The 15697-nt window shown below is 45.7% G+C and overlaps 1 protein-coding gene across 1 annotated transcript in view; it reads left to right on the top strand.

Moving 5' to 3' along the window:
- Positions 1-15697, top strand: part of LOC144114013 (tubulin beta-4 chain-like) — a 28600-nt gene that overhangs the window by 8185 nt on the left and 4718 nt on the right. Inside the window, exons 2-3 of the mRNA XM_077647451.1 lie at positions 444-554; positions 1181-1425. Of these exons, the coding sequence (XP_077503577.1) occupies positions 444-554; positions 1181-1425 (356 nt within the window). The remainder of the gene's footprint in view (positions 1-443; positions 555-1180; positions 1426-15697) is intronic.

The following is a 15697-nucleotide window of genomic DNA, read 5'->3' as shown; positions in this document are numbered from 1 at the left end:
TTTTTGGCACATTTCTCTCGACACATACTATTTCCTCATTGAAAATTTTGACGAGAAGTATGACGGACGAATACCGTATGTGTTCTAATAGCATACCTACTGTGCAAACGTAAGTTTTATCAAAGGGGCTGCGAATGCTGATCATGATGATAGCATCACAAACGCACTCCCAATGGTGCATGAGCGCTCGAAAACGTTCTGCTCTGTCGTGTAACGCAGCGGCATCGAAATGTTTTCGCCATTATGTCTATGTGCCTTTATGCGCATGCAGACATGCCCCATGTGGCGAACCCACAGTTCCCTGTTCGGTGGCGCTCGTCTGCTCCGCATGCGTTCAGCATTAGAAACTGCGTGGCAGACTCGCTGGCAATGTTCCAGTTCACGCAACGGTAGTAAAATACTGACGGCTGTAAAGAAAAAAAAACCTGGTTTGTATTTTTCAGGCGGCAAGTATGTTCCCCGTGCCATCCTCCTCGACTTGGAGCCAGGAACCATGGACTCCGTCAGATCGGGACCTTTCGGTCAACTGTTCAGGCCCGACAATTTCATATTCGGTAAGCGTCTCTTTTAGCTTCATATCTCCGTTGCTGTTTTAGCATGTACTGATCAAGTTCAGCTCAACGTCATCAGCTGCACGTGTGTGCGCAAAGGTTCGTGGGGAGCCGGGCTTAATTCTAGCCGTCCCTAGCCGGAAGTTCCTTGCAGCAGCTGCTCTTAGCCCATCGTAGTGTTCGTTAGGTTCAGCCACAGCTTAGGGTTAACAAAGGTAACTCGATTTGCTCGTACCTGTGCTCAGAATCGGCATTCATAGTCGGCTGTATAATCTTGGCTGTTTCCACTCTTTCGGTGGCAAATTCGCTGCGTACAAAATACAAGTGAACAGCAACTGAGGCGACCATTGCAACACGAAGCTTGCTGCCCTATGCGCCTGACATACGTTCCTGAGCGCTGAGTTTCCATCTTGAAATATGAAAAGTTATTTTATAAGGTCGGCGAATTTGGTCTGAAGACCGCTTCACTATCATGCGACTGAAGAAAAACTCGCGTAGAAACAGGAAAGGTTTCAGCGCAAAGCGCCTTAGCGGCTACCTTTTTGGTCAACGCTTATTGGCTCAAAACAGCGGCTCCCAGCAGCGCGGGGATATGCAGGTGGCGTACATATGCGCGGTAACCTTCGCAGGCAAGAGCGGCGCCGGCAACAACTGGGCCAAGGGCCACTACACTGAGGGCGCCGAGTTGGTGGATTCCGTGCTGGACGTGGTGCGCAAGGAGGCAGAGAGCTGCGACAGCCTGCAGGGCTTCCAGCTGGCCCATTCCCTGGGCGGAGGCACCGGCTCCGGCATGGGCACGCTGCTCATCTCGAAGATCCGGGAGGAGTACCCGGACCGCATCATGAACACCTTCAGCGTCATGCCCTCCCCCAAGGTGAGCATTCGTCGTGACAGCTTCCGCGCCGCCGGCACGTGTCTTAAGCCAGGACAGCGTCAATACCAGCGAGACGCAAACTTTTGTGGAGGAAAAACGCTAAGCCGCCCGTGTGCTGTGCGATGTCAGTGCACGTTAAAGATCCCCAGGTGGTCGAAATTATTCCGGAGCCCTCCACTACGGCACCTCTCTCTTCCTTTATTCTTTCACTCCCTCCCTCATCCCTTCCCTTACGGCGCAGTTCAGGTGTCCAACGATATATGAGACAGATACTGCGCCATTTCCTTTCCCCAGAAAACCAATTATTATTATTATTATTATTATTATTATTATTATTATTATTATTAAACTGCCGTCAGATATGAAGGCTTCACCACGTCCGCATGTGGTGACCTCAGCGAGCTTTCTTTCTTGATGTCTACCTACTACGGTGGTATCGACACCGCACTCGCTCGTGAAGATGCGAGACTTTACGTCACCCACCGCTGCTGCCAAACGAATGGCGCGAAAACAGCTGCAGAGTGCAAGCGCACGACGGCTGTGACCTTAAAGGGACCATGAAATGGTATATACTGAGGTTAGGAAAAGCGCACGAGCGATCGCTATTCCATCACTCGTCACCGAACAGGAAAAAAAGTATAAGCTAGCTTCATTAAAAGACTACAGACATGTAAATTTAGTTACGCGTTTTATTCTTCGATATGATGCTTTAGGCATTATAATACATGGATCATCGTCTGGTATTCGCATACAACCGCTAAATCACTGAGTACTGAATTCCTTCCCTCATGCTGTTTCGGTTTCATCAACCGAACGATGGTTGTGGCATGTAGTTCGACTTTAGATCATGTGAGACACGAAAAAAACTGCAATATAAACGCTGACACGTAGTTTTAATTCACTGTAACGCTTAAACAAGCCTGCTTCAAGAGCTGGAATGAAAACAAACGACGTATCAGCAGTCATACTGCCGTTTTTTTCCTGCCTCCCGATACTCCAAGTCCAACTACACGTCACAGCCATCGTTCGGTTGATGAAACCGAAACAGCATGAAAGAAGAAATTCAATTATATATTATTTATCAGTCGTAGGCGAAAACAACGCGGCGATACATGTATTCTAATGTCTAAAGCATCATTTGAAAGCAGAAAACATGCGAGCAAATTTTTGGTGTCTACAGCCCTTTAACACCGAAGATATCGGCGATTAAAAATGATGCTTCTTAGCTTCCCTCAACTCTTACACAACGACGTGCCGAAAAAAAAATGGCTAGCGGTTTATCATTGCTAAGCACGAAATAGTGCGCGAAAGCATGGTGGGCCTCCCAAATTTTGAGGGTGGGCCAAACCCATTCTGGGGGTGTCGCATGTCGGTCCCGAACGTAGGTCAATTTTGAAATTTTAGGGGGTGGGCCAACTCTTATTTTTGGAGGTGGGCCAATTCCATTTCGAGACGAGGTGAAGCTTGTCTTCCACCTGAGCACAGCCAGATTCACCGGCAGTCGAATTCGGTCAAGGTCATTCGAAGGCAAATTTCGGGCGTCCTAACCATGTTTGGGACATTCTTCATGTGCCATATCAGGGCCGCCGTGGTGGCTGAGTGGTTATGGCGCTCGGCTGCTGGCCCGAAAGACGCGGGTTCGATCCCGGCCGCGGCGGTCGAATTCCGATGGAGGCGAAATTCTAGAGGTCCGTGTACTGTGCGATGCCAGTGCACGCTAAAGAACCCGAGGTGGTCGAAATCTCCGGAGCCCTTCACTACGGCGTCCCTCATAGCCTGAGTCGCTTTGGGACGTTAAACCCCCATACACAATAAACACCATCATGTGCCATACCATGTGTTGCTGTCCTTACCCTGCAGGACCATCCCCAGAATTGAGCTTCATTGCCATGCACACCCATTTCCTTACTGAGTCTGGCTGAGTCTTCATTTTCTCCGCGTGAGACATCGTCGAAATCGTTAGGGGTTGGCTAGGATTGCTTTCGTGCTAACAGAAAACAGGTCGGGGCTGCGCAATCCCGCCCACGCCACCTGAGCATGCCCAATGGGCAGTGGGCGTCAGGCTGCCCAGTGACTGAGGAGCGGCTTAGTGTGCTAAGGCAAAGAATGCGAGGTGAGCTGTCGCCCTAGCAGACTGCGAGTCAGTGCGAGCAGCGATTTAAATAGAAATTGTAAATTATAGACATGCTGCACCATCATCATCACCATAAGCCTGACTAGGCCCACTGCAGGGCAAAGGCCTCTCCCATGTCTCTCCTATTAACCCTGTCTTTTGCCAGCTGCGGCCACCGTATTCCCGCAGACCTGCTGCATGTTTGCAAACAAACAAGGTGTCACTGCAGTCGCTAGCGGGCTCGCGGTAGGCTTGTAGGCGCGTTGTCGGTTTCTGCGAATCACCAAGTGGTTGATGCTGTTGATGCTTTGAACTTCGTAATTTCTCGAAGTGCACAGGCTCGCGTTGACCACGTACGGCCTATTCAGAGATATTGTTTGGCACTGTGTGTTGTATATATGATCAGTTGCGGACAGAAAGCGTTGCTGCCGTTGATTTCTACGCTAGACGTGGAATAAAATAACCACTTTTTGACGCTCTGTACAAGCCGGAATAATTCCACTTCGGGATAGCAGTGAGGAGAAGCTCTGGCGTTGTTTCGGCGGAGCAGACGTGCGCTCACCGTCACTTGACACGCGTGCCGCGCAGCGAGGCAAGTGGGGACAGCGTCGTGTCTCCAGTCTCCTCTGTCGCGTGTAAGCGCTGCTTTTCGCCACAAGATCATGCACCAACGAGGCCGATTTGTCACCTTATTAAAATGGCCAAACTGATCGCAATTTTTTTTGTGCAGTAGAAATTTAGAAAATTACGCTTTTTAGATGTGTGGGCGTCGAAGATTGAGTGAATCGCTCTTCTGGTGGCCTCGGCGCATCGCGAATTCCACGGGTTTCCGACGACGGTGCACCACTATCTTAGTATCACTTGGAAGCGGAATGATCAGAAGATCAGAGGTTCCATTCATTGCAGTGCCTCATTTCTTTGACCAAAAGAAAAAGCTACGAGGGTGAACGAAGCCAACGAGAGAATAAACTTTAAGGTTGGTTTTCTCAGCTTTCACGTTTTCTACGATTGGCATCACTCATCCCTTCGTAATTTCGTAACGAATAAAAATAGAATAATTATATTTGCTGCGAATGAATCCTGAGACGTTGATTTATTTATGGTTTTGTTTATGAAGGTTTAACGTCCCAAAGCAACTCAGGCTATGAGAGACGCCGTAGTGAAGGGCTCCAGAAATTTCGACCCCCTGGGCTTATTTAACGTACGCTGACATCGCGCAGTACACGGACCTCTAGAATTCCGCCTCCATCGAAATTCGACCGCGGCGGCTGGGATCGAACCCGCGTCTTTGGGGTCACCAGCTGAGCGCCATAACCACTGAACCACCGCGGTCCTGAGAGATTGAGTAGTGTAATAAATCTGACAATTTTTTGTACACATGCAGTAGCATGTTGAAGTTATTTTTCTAAGAAATGTGTTCACGTAAACATGCATGCTAGAGTTTAACTTTTGTTTGCATACTTACTTTGCATAAAAAAAAAGAACAGTAGCGTCATCACACAAAGCAGGGCTTTGTGAACATGTTGGCATAAAAAATTTGCGCACTTTCTACTTAATTATTCCACACTCGATGACTTGACGACGGTGTTAATTATAATAACCCAACATCTGTACCAGCCAGCTGAAAGTAAAGCACAGCACTGAAATTAGCATAAAAAGTTCACAGTTGTGCCAAATTTGGTTACATCTCATGCATAAATAACGAAAATACTTTCAATTTCCCCGTCTCCTCTCAATCTCGCTGCATTGTTTCACCCGACAGTTTCTGTTAGTGTACCCCCTAAATGAAACGTTTGCATAGCCGCCGCGGTGGCTCAGTGGTTATGGCGCTCGGCTGCTAACCCCAAACACGTGGGTTCGACCTCGGCCGCGGCGGCGGTCGAATTTCGATGGAGGCGAAATTCTAGAGGCCCGTGTACTGTGCGATATCAGTGTATGTTAAAGAACCCCAGGTGGTCGAAATTTCCGGGGTGCTCCACTACGGCGTCCCTCATAGCCTGGGTCGCTTTGGAAAGTTAAAACTCCATAAACCAAACCAAACCAAACCGAAACATTTTCCTAGCAACGCAGGAGTCTGATTGAAAGACGCAGGGGCTCAAGCCGAAAAATTCCACTCGCCTGCAACTACGTGTGCTGGACGCAGCTTCGTGTGCTCTCATGTATTTGCGCTAGCTTTATGAGATACTTTGGAGGCCGTTGTCATGGGATGGCAAAAACGAAGACAAAAGCACGCTGCAACTCGGCCATATACCTGGGGTGAAGAAGAAGAAGAAGAAGAAGATTCGCTCGGCCTCTCGGCACCTCTTGGCCACCGTGAGACGACCAGCTTGGCTCTGTTAGGAGGACATCGTTCGACCCAGTGGCGTTCGTCCTGTTCATCGCTGCCCCGACGGCTCTGCTCTGCTGGGAACGATCGGTTAAGTTTCGGGTGGCTGATTGTGGCATTTTCTCTCTGCGTCTTTGCGCGGTAAGGCAGTAAGCCCGGACTATGTCCACCCAGTCTCCCGGCCAGGGGAGTTCCCTCTGGTCGGCTTCTCTGTCAACTGATCTCCTACCGTTGGAAGCTTTTTTGCGCAGTGGTGTCGGCAGTATCCCTGTCGCGCTGGTGCCTAAGGATGGTGGTGCTATCAGGATGAACAACCCTGGTGCTGTTCGGGCTGCTCTCCAGTCGACTACTTCTCATAATGAGTCAATCTCAGAGGTTCGCAAGTTTGGACGTGGTGGGATTCTGTGCAGATTGCCAGACCTCGCCTGTGTAAGAGATTTACTAAACTCCTCATCCTTTGCCTCCCTTCGGGTAAGTTCTTTCATCCCTTCTCATCTGGCGTGCACGAAAGGTATTGTACGAGGTGTAGACTCTTCCCTGTCTCCGGCAGAGACTCTTGAGCTTCTGTCGGCTGCAGGTGTTGTTGCTGTGCACCGCTGTAGCCGGGATGTAAACAACGTGCGGATGCCCACTGAATCAGTGATTGCTACCTTTGCCGGCACTTCCTGCCCCTCTGAAATCAAGGCATGGCTTCTAATTTTTCGGGTAGACCCATTATCATCTCGGCCTCTGCAGTGTAACAACTGCTGGCGTTATGGACATAGCGCTGGCGGTTGCAAATCCAACTTGAGGTGTTGCAACTGTGGGGATGGTCACGCAAAAAGCACCTGCACTGAGGAGAATGAGAAGTGTTGCCTTTGCGGTGGTGCGCACTCTGCAAACTACTCAAATGGTCCCTCTCGAGCTCAGGAAATTCAAATTCTGGAAATAATTGACAGGAAACGCTGTTCGCGCCGTGACGCTATTTCAGAGGTCAAAGAACGTGCCCGCGGTTATGCCGGTGTGACCGCTCGGCAAGGTGTCATGCTAGACTCAACGCTGTCCCAGGCAATTGCGGCTGCTGCGGAGGCTTCGATGTCTAAAATGGTAGAAAAGATTGTCGCAAGTGTGTCGGAGTGCTTTACAAATGTTCTAGAGACTCAGATTACACATGCCGTGCAGGCTAGTTTGGCACCTCTTTCGACAATTCCCTCTCCTCTTATCCGGTCTCAAATTCCAGTAGCATCACAACCCCAGGAACAAACTTCTGTCCCTTCCGCTGTACCTACCTCGGGTACTTCGAGGGATGTTGATATAATGTATGATTCCGAGATGGTGGAGCCTGATGCGCGGCTTCTTAAGCGCAGTGGGTCCCCCATGTCTTATTCGTTGTCTTCTCAGGGCACCCAGCCCAAATCAAAGAAGAAGCAGCTTGGCACTAAACCCAAGGATACCATTTTGGAGCAGGCAGTTGCTGCTGCTAGACTTTCGCAACCATAGCGTCGTTGCGAGTTCTGCAGTGGAACTGTCGCTCTATTCTTTCCGCTTCCACAGATTTACACTGCCTTTCTACTCAGCTTAATCCGGATGTCATAATTCTGCAAGAAACGTGGCTTTCAACTGACAAACATTTTCATATCAAAAATTACCGGTCATTTCGCCTAGACCGCCAGTCAAGAGGCGGGGGTTTACTAACTTTAGTCTCTTCAAAATTTTGCCACAGGGCTGTGGTATCTCTTCAACAAATGTCTCCTGACTGTGAGATTTTGGCGATAGACTTTGTACTTCCTCGGTGCTCTCCATTTTCAATAGCAAATTGTTATTTCCCCAATGGAGTCCAGGATGTTAGACCTCTGGATTTTTTACTCGTAAACTGTAAAAACCCAGTTCTCGTGGCTGGGGACTTCAATTCTCACCATGTGTCTTGGGGTTTTAGGACTAATTCATGCGGCAAGCGCCTTTGGGACTGGGTTTCTGATCACAATCTGATGTGCTTAAATTCAGGATCGGCCACTTATCTTCGCTCACACACTCAATCTGTTTTAGATATCACGTTCATTAGTCCTGGAATTGGCGTAACGAATTGGTCGACAGTTGATAGCGGCACTTCAAGTGATCATATACCTATTCATTTTGATATCATATGTCGTGTTACTCCGGCGTCTTCTCAGTTGCGGTCACATGTAAATTATGACAGATTTCAGACGGCGTTGCGCTCTGCCCTTGCTCCAGGGTCTAACATCGCCGAGGTCCACCAGTCAGTAAGAATATGTCTGGCTATTGAGGAAAGCCGTAAAAAGTCGGAGTTCCTGGTGAGGCCAATAAAAGGGAATTCTTCTAACTGGTGGAATGCGGACTGTACAAGAGATTACAGGCGGAGGAAGGCAGCATGGAAAAGCTTCTTCATAACCAATGTCCGAATAACTGGAGTGATTATAAATTTATTGCAGCCACCTTTAAACGCACAGTTTCTCGCGCAAAGGAAAAATATGACTCAGAACACTTCGATTATCTTTCAAAGGCGGACAACCGACGTGCACTATTCGGTTTTCTACGGTCTAGGAAACAGCTCATGTCCTCTCATAATTTTTAGTCATTAGTTATGTCACCTGTAGAAGCTATCCAGGCGGTTGAATTAATAGCCACAGGCCTGCAAAAGCGGTTCTCGTCTTTACTACCTATGCGACCATTGTTGTTTGCACCAGTCGTACCAAATGATAATGCCTCACAAGTAAATCTATCAGAGCTTTCACAAGTTGTCCAGAGATTGCCAGCTGCTGCTACTGGCCCTGATGGTGTTACCACAAAGATGCTCATGTTTCTATTTGCAGAGTCTCCCAACTCCTTATTGCACCTAATAAACTACTCTCTCAAACACGCTTGGATACCTTCTGAGTGGAAGCTGTCCAAGGTGATCCCTTTACTTAAAAATCAGGGTGGAGGCTATGAATTGGATTATATTAGACCAATTTCTTTAACATCAAACGTGGTAAAGTTGATAGAAAGGTTGTTACTAATTCGGGTGTCAGCCATTGTGGACCGCAAAAGTATACTCAGCCCGTGCCAACTCGGTTTCCGGCCACGGTGTTCGATATGGAATGTACATGCTGATCTTGAGAGCAGAATTCTCCTTGCTCGTCGTCAACGCCTGGTCGCGGCTTTGGTTACGTTAGATGTCGCCAAAGCTTACGACAGTGTAGAACACTCCATCCTGATACATAGGCTACAGTCTCTTCAATTTCCAGATTATATAGTTGCATGGATATCTGCATTTCTTCATAACAGGGAATTCTTTTGCGTCCATAGTGGTGTTCATTCAGAGAGGTACAGACAAACGCGAGGTGTACCGCAAGGAGCTGTTCTTTCTCCTGTGCTCTTTAATATTCTGTTAAGCTCAATTCCTCTCCACCGCCATGTACGCACTTACGTCTATGCGGACGACATTGCGTTTTTTGCTGCTGCGCCGGATATACATTCTCTGTATGGTCTGTTGCAGTCATATTTGAATACACTTATTTATTTATTTTATTTATTTATTGATACTGCGATCTTTTACAAGACCTTCGCAGGGGTAGGCACACAATACATAAATTCTGGAAACAACAAAAACGACCTCAGGAACAAGCAAACAATCAAGAACAATTGATCAACAATTTAAGATCAAGAAACAATGAAACAAAGAAATGTAGCGGTACGACATTATAAAAAAAAAAGTTAAAGGTGGCTTTCAAACCTTTTTAGTGAAGTTTGGGTTACTGCATCATTAGTTAGATTATTCCAGTCTGTAATCGTTCTGGGGAAAAAAGAGTACTTAAAGGTGTTATTTCGTGCGTTTAATGGTGTTACTGTAAAATCATGGCGTTGTCTTGTGTTGTACCCTGAGGAGAACGATATAATATTGGATGTGTCAATATTGTACTGACCTTTGATTAACTGAAATAAAAATTTTAGACGACAGATGCGATTTCTATGAGAGACTGGAAGCAAACCACTTTGATTAAGAAGTGCAGTGATAGATGTGCGGTTATATGAATTGTAAATAAACCGTGCTGCTTTCTTTCGGACTCTGTCTAATTTAGCAATGTTAGATTTAGTGAAAGGATCCCAGATTATGACGGCATATTCTAACATAGGGCGAATAATAGTGTTATACGAAAGTGAACGTACACTGGGGGGGCCGAGCTTCAGAGCACGTCGGAGGAAAAATAGTTTGCGTAGGGCATTAGCTGTAACGTTGTCAATGTGCTCTGTCCAGGAGAGGTTATTGCAGATCCGCAGACCTAGGTATTTGTAAGTATTCACTTGAGAGAGAACTTTGTTTTTAGCAGTATAGTTAAACAAAAGAGGCTTCTTTTTCTGGGTTATACGCATGAACACTGTTTTATCATAATTAACGCACATTTGCCATTGCTCACACCATGTTATTATCTTAGTGAAATCGTTATTTAACCGTACTTGGTCCTCAGTAGTAGTAATCTTTTCATATAACACACAATCGTCAGCATATAATCTAACAGAAACTGAGATGTTATCGACAATGTCATTAATAAAAATCAAGAAGAGGAGTGGCCCAAGAACAGATCCTTGGGGAACGCCGGAATCAACAGGAACTGGAGGGGAAGGGGAATTATTTACTACTACAAACTGACGACGGTTTCTTAAGTAGGCTGTAATCCATGCAAGTAATTTGTCATTTTTTAGTACATTACCTAATTTGTGAAGAAGTTTGTTATGCGGAACTTTATCAAATGCCTTTTTAAAGTCCATAAATATAGCGTCAGTCTGCTTTCCTTCATTTATTGCCTGCGCAAAATCATGTATAGTTTGTACTAGCTGAGTGGCAGTGGAAAATCCTCGTCTGAAGCCATGCTGTGCATTAGTTAGAAAATTGTTTTGTTCAAGAAAATCTGCTATATGTTTATGAATGATGTGTTCCAAGACCTTGCATGCTGTAGATGTTAACGATATCGGACGGTAATTCTGAATAGATGCTTTGTCTCCAGTTTTGTGAATTGGTTTGATTCTTGCCGTTCTCCAGTCATCCGGTAATGATCCTTCATTTAGTGATTTGTTAAATAAGATGCATAAGTACTTGGCACACCATTCTGCATAACGCTTCAGGAATGCGTTGGGAATGTCATCTGGTCCGGGAGATTTTTTTACATCAAGCTTCAATAATAAATTGAGAACACCTGCCTCGGAAATCACAACATCAGGAATTGAATGCAAATTCACGGAATAGCAGGGAAGAGAGCTGTCATCCTGCGTAAACACCGATTTGAAGTAGTCATTGAAAGCCGTGGACACCAAAGCATCATCACGCTCACATATTCCATTTACTTTGAAAGTATCATGAGATCGTGAAGCTGGAGTTATCTGCCTCCAGAATTTCTCAGGGCATGTTTTAATGAAGGTAGGTAGCTGAGTAGAAAAGTACTTTTCCTTGTCATGGGCAATCAGCTGTTTGAGTTTTTCTGTTTGTTCATCAATGATCGTTTGGGAATAGTTTCCTGCTTTTAACCTTTTTTTCATTCTTTTTAGCTTTCGTTGTGAGCGTAATGTCTCTCGTGTTATCCAAGGGTTACATTTTGGGGACTTTTTTGCAATTTTTGGAACGAAGCGTTCAATACACTGAAAGACAACACTTTTGAAAAATAGCCATAAGTCATTCACATTTCCATTAAAATTCATAAAGCGGTCATAATGAAAGTCGAGCATATCAAGAATAGATTCATCATGTGCACGAGAAAAATTAGGAAAGAAACCGACAGTATTTCGGCGATCAAAGTTTGCATTTATCAATGTCAGTACAACAGCTTTGTGATCAGAAATACCGGTCGTTACATAGCATTCGACATTTTCTTTGACAGTACCATTTACAAAAAATAGATCAAGAATTGAATATGAACCATTGTGGACTCTAGTAGGATCTTTAACTACCTGAAGCAGGTCAAAGGCAATAGAAATATCAAGCATAGTTTGCTCAATGATGTTATTAGAATGCGAAAAGGCAGTCCAGTCTATGTTTGGTAAATTAAAATCGCCAGTCAACATTAGCCTATCATTCTGTTTTATATGGCGCTCAATATATTTTTTTAGATTCACTAGGAGTGCTACAGAGGAATTGGGTGGCCTGTACACGGCTCCTAAAACGTAACGAACATTGTTTTTGTAAAATTTACAAAAGATGCCTTCTACATCGTCAATATCTGGCATTCTAAAGACTTGCAGTGAAGATTTGAACAGTATGGCCACTCCACCGCCCCTTCCATCTCGGTCTTTGCGAAAAACTTTGTAGTTTTGTGGTACGAATTCGCTGTCAAAAATATTTTTTCCCAACCAGGTTTCAGTGAGTGCAGCGATTTCTACATCATACGTCAACAGCAGGCCCTCAAGTTGCGTAGCTTTGCAGACAATACTTCGACAGTTGACGTTTATCAGTGTGAACCTTTTGTTCATAATATGCGTCTGTCATTCCCTCTTTTTAGATATACGATAGGGCTCATTCTTCACTTCGTCCCATCCGAACATAGCACCGTCGATAACCAGCTTATCAAATATCAGTTTGGCTTTAGCGCCGTTAGCCTTCTCCACTGCACAGCTTTGCCACAGCTTTTTTCTAATTTCACGAACTCGGCTGGAAAAGTCTTCAGCCACAGAGAATTTGGTTCCTTTCAGCCCCGAACAAGCCTGTAACACCGAAAGTTTTTCTCTGTAGTCCTGAAACTTCATAATTACGGGGCGGCTTTGATCTTTCTTCTTTTTTCCCAGCCTGTGACACCTCTCTATGCTATTGATTTCAACTTTCAATTTTTCTTCAAAGAGTTCTTTCCGGATCGCATTCTGAAGACTGGTAGGAGTTTCTTCGTCACCCTCCTCCAAACCATAAACAATCAAGTTATTTCTCCTACTCCTGTTTTCTAAATCATCAATTTTTTTTAGCATGTATGAATTATCTTGCTCAAGTTGAGCTACCGTTTCTTTTAGATCACTGACCACTTTGCTTATAGATGCCAGACAGGATAGTTTGTCTTCCAGGTTGGTAATGCGAACAGATAAACCTCCGATTTTATCCTCCAGCGTAGTCTGTTTTTCCAGCAACTGGTTAATAGAGGCAGTCATATTGGTTTGGCCTGAAACAAGCTGAAGCAACAAATCCTCCTGTGTTGGACCGGGGTTAGATTCAATGTCACCGCATGACAATAGATCTTCTGTGAATGACCGGACATCAGATAAAAAGTACGCAATGCATAGTGGGCAAGGCAGCAGCAATGAGCACTGGTTGAGCGCATTACACCTGAAGTTAAATGTTGGCAAGTGCGCTACTCTTGTTTTCCCTCTATTCACTCCTGTAGTGGCCTCTCTCACTTGCCAGTTAAAAATAATACCGCAGGTTCAATCCCTAAAATACCTAGGGGTCATTCATGACAACAAACTCACCTGGCGACCTCACATTGACCATGTCGCGGCGAAAGGGGCTCGTGCCGTGGGCATGTTACGGAGATTATGTCATCACCGGTACGGCATGCGCAGAGATGCGCTATTAATGATCTACATAATTTATGTCAGGCCAATTTTAGAATTTGGATCAGTGTTGTTTTCAGGCTCGGCTACATATAAACTTCGCCCTCTCGTCCTTTTAGAGAGGGAAGCACTTCGCATGTGCCTCGGCCTTCCAAAATTTGTGGCTATCAATGTGCTGTACCTTGAAGCCCGCATTCCGTCTCTCTTATCACGACTTCAATTTTTAACTGTGCAAACTTACTTCAGGATCTATGAATCCCATTTCCACCGTTCCCAAAGCATTTTCTGTTCTCAGCCGACCTCCTTTTTTGGTGTCCCCTGGTCTCGTTTCAATTCCCCTCAGGTAGTGTTTGTGCAAAGATTACTTCAGCCTTTAGATGTAAACATTTATGATATCCTTCCTGCGCTTCGGAATGGGCCCACTATACACATTGTTTTCGACGACATATTCCCAAAAAATGCAAAACTTTTGCCACCGAGTATTCTAAATGGCCTTCTAGAAGATCATCTGAGGACCCTACCAACCGATATAGCAATAGCCACTGATGCATCGCAATGCAATGAAAAAGCAGGTGTGGGAATATTTTGCTCCCATTTAGACTGGTCCTTTTCTCTGCGCCTTCCAGATTTCACCCCTATTTTTCAAGCAGAGTTTCTAGCAGTTGTACTTGCTCTACGCAAGCTAGACCCCTCTATTACAGCAGTTGCAGTAATTACTGATTCTTTATCTTTGTGTTCGTCCCTCGCTGCACAGGTTGACGGTCCCATTTTATCAACTTTCTTATCCCTACTTCCTCCGCATTTGAGCCTTGTTCATTTAGTATGGGTTCCCGGCCACAGCAGTGTGACAGTAAATGAGATTGCTGATAATCTCGCAAAGGCTTCCCTCAGCGGCCCCGTGTTGCCAATCATCCCGGCTACAGCCTACATTACAGCATCTAGATTTCGGCGACGTGCGTTTTTAAGCACGCAAGACACATCACTTTTAACATCGGCGGATTATGAGCACCTTAAATATTATTGGAACAGGAAAATTCGTTGCTCTCGGCAGCTTGAAGTATCACTGACGAGGCTACGCTGCCGCATCCCCCCTCTAAATTTCTATTTACACAAGTCGGGTTTGGCGCTCTCTCCCCTTTGTGCATTTTGCCGTGAGCCAGAATCTATTGAACATTTTTGGCTGTATTGTCGCCGATTCAACTAACTGAGAAAAAGGTTGCTGGAGGAGCCCTTGCAGCATCTTGGCCTTAGTTTGAGCAGCCCGCTCTTGCTATCATTTGGCGCCACCACATTTGGGTTCAGCCACAGATCTGTTTGCACCGCTGTTCAAAATTTCCTGATAGAATCACACCGACTGCCTTGCTAAGTGTTTCAACCTTTTCTTTTCTATCAATTATTACATTTTGACTAAATCATTAATATTTAATCACTCTCTTTATTATTATTCTTAAAATTTTAAAATCAAAACACTCATCCCTTTTCTGTTCATGACGAAAAATTCACCGGTGTTATGCTCCCACGTGCTTTTCCTTTTTGTTAACTGCGTTCAGGTGAATAGCTACCCGATTCTTGGCCGATCCCCCAGTGTGGGTATGTGCCATATTTTGAGAGGCTAACAACAACAACAACAACAACAACTCGGCAAAGAAGAAGAAAGGGCCCTTCTTTTCTTTTTAATCACTCGTAAATTTCACCCAAGGCAAAATAGCTCGGCACCATTTACCCTGTTCTATGGGGTCTCCCCACTGAACCCTGGCCAATCCCCCGTCGTGGGTATGTGCCATGTCACGAAGGCAACAACAACAACGGCCCTTAGTGTCCATTGTGCTGATTCGACCCGACGCTGTTCTACGGCTGTTTTATGTCGCCTCCCGCTTCATCTGGCCTCGCTGCTGAAGCGTGTCTTGGTGCTGCTGATCCTGTAAACTCCTGGTGAGGCCGTTCCGCGAGTGGGGGATTTGGCCAGGTTTTTTCCCTTTTGGATGTAGGCTTCATGTTTCTTAGGCTTACGGACATGGCTATGTCTTCCTCGGGCACAGGTCCGGTAGCCTGGTTCGCCAGTTTGCCTAAATTCTTTTTGCCAAGCGTATCCCTGTGGCTCTGGTCCCTGTAGGAGATGGTTTAATTAAGATCAAAAACTCTCATATGATCCAGGAGCAGCTGAAGGCAGCGACCATTCGATATCTTGAGATTTCCGAGGTTCGACCATTTGCCAAAAGAAGAATTCTGTGCAAATCACCTGATTTGGATTGTGTTGCAGACTTGCTGCAGTGCACCTCTTTTGCCTCACTCCCGGTGAAAGCGTTTATTCCCGAGCAACTCGCCTGCGT

The sequence above is a fragment of the Amblyomma americanum genome, chromosome 1 (genome assembly GCF_052857255.1).
Source record: "Amblyomma americanum isolate KBUSLIRL-KWMA chromosome 1, ASM5285725v1, whole genome shotgun sequence".
NCBI classification, from domain to species: domain Eukaryota; kingdom Metazoa; phylum Arthropoda; class Arachnida; order Ixodida; family Ixodidae; genus Amblyomma; species Amblyomma americanum.
The sequence above is the reverse complement of the archived record's forward strand: the minus strand, read 5'-3'. Positions and strand labels throughout refer to the sequence as shown.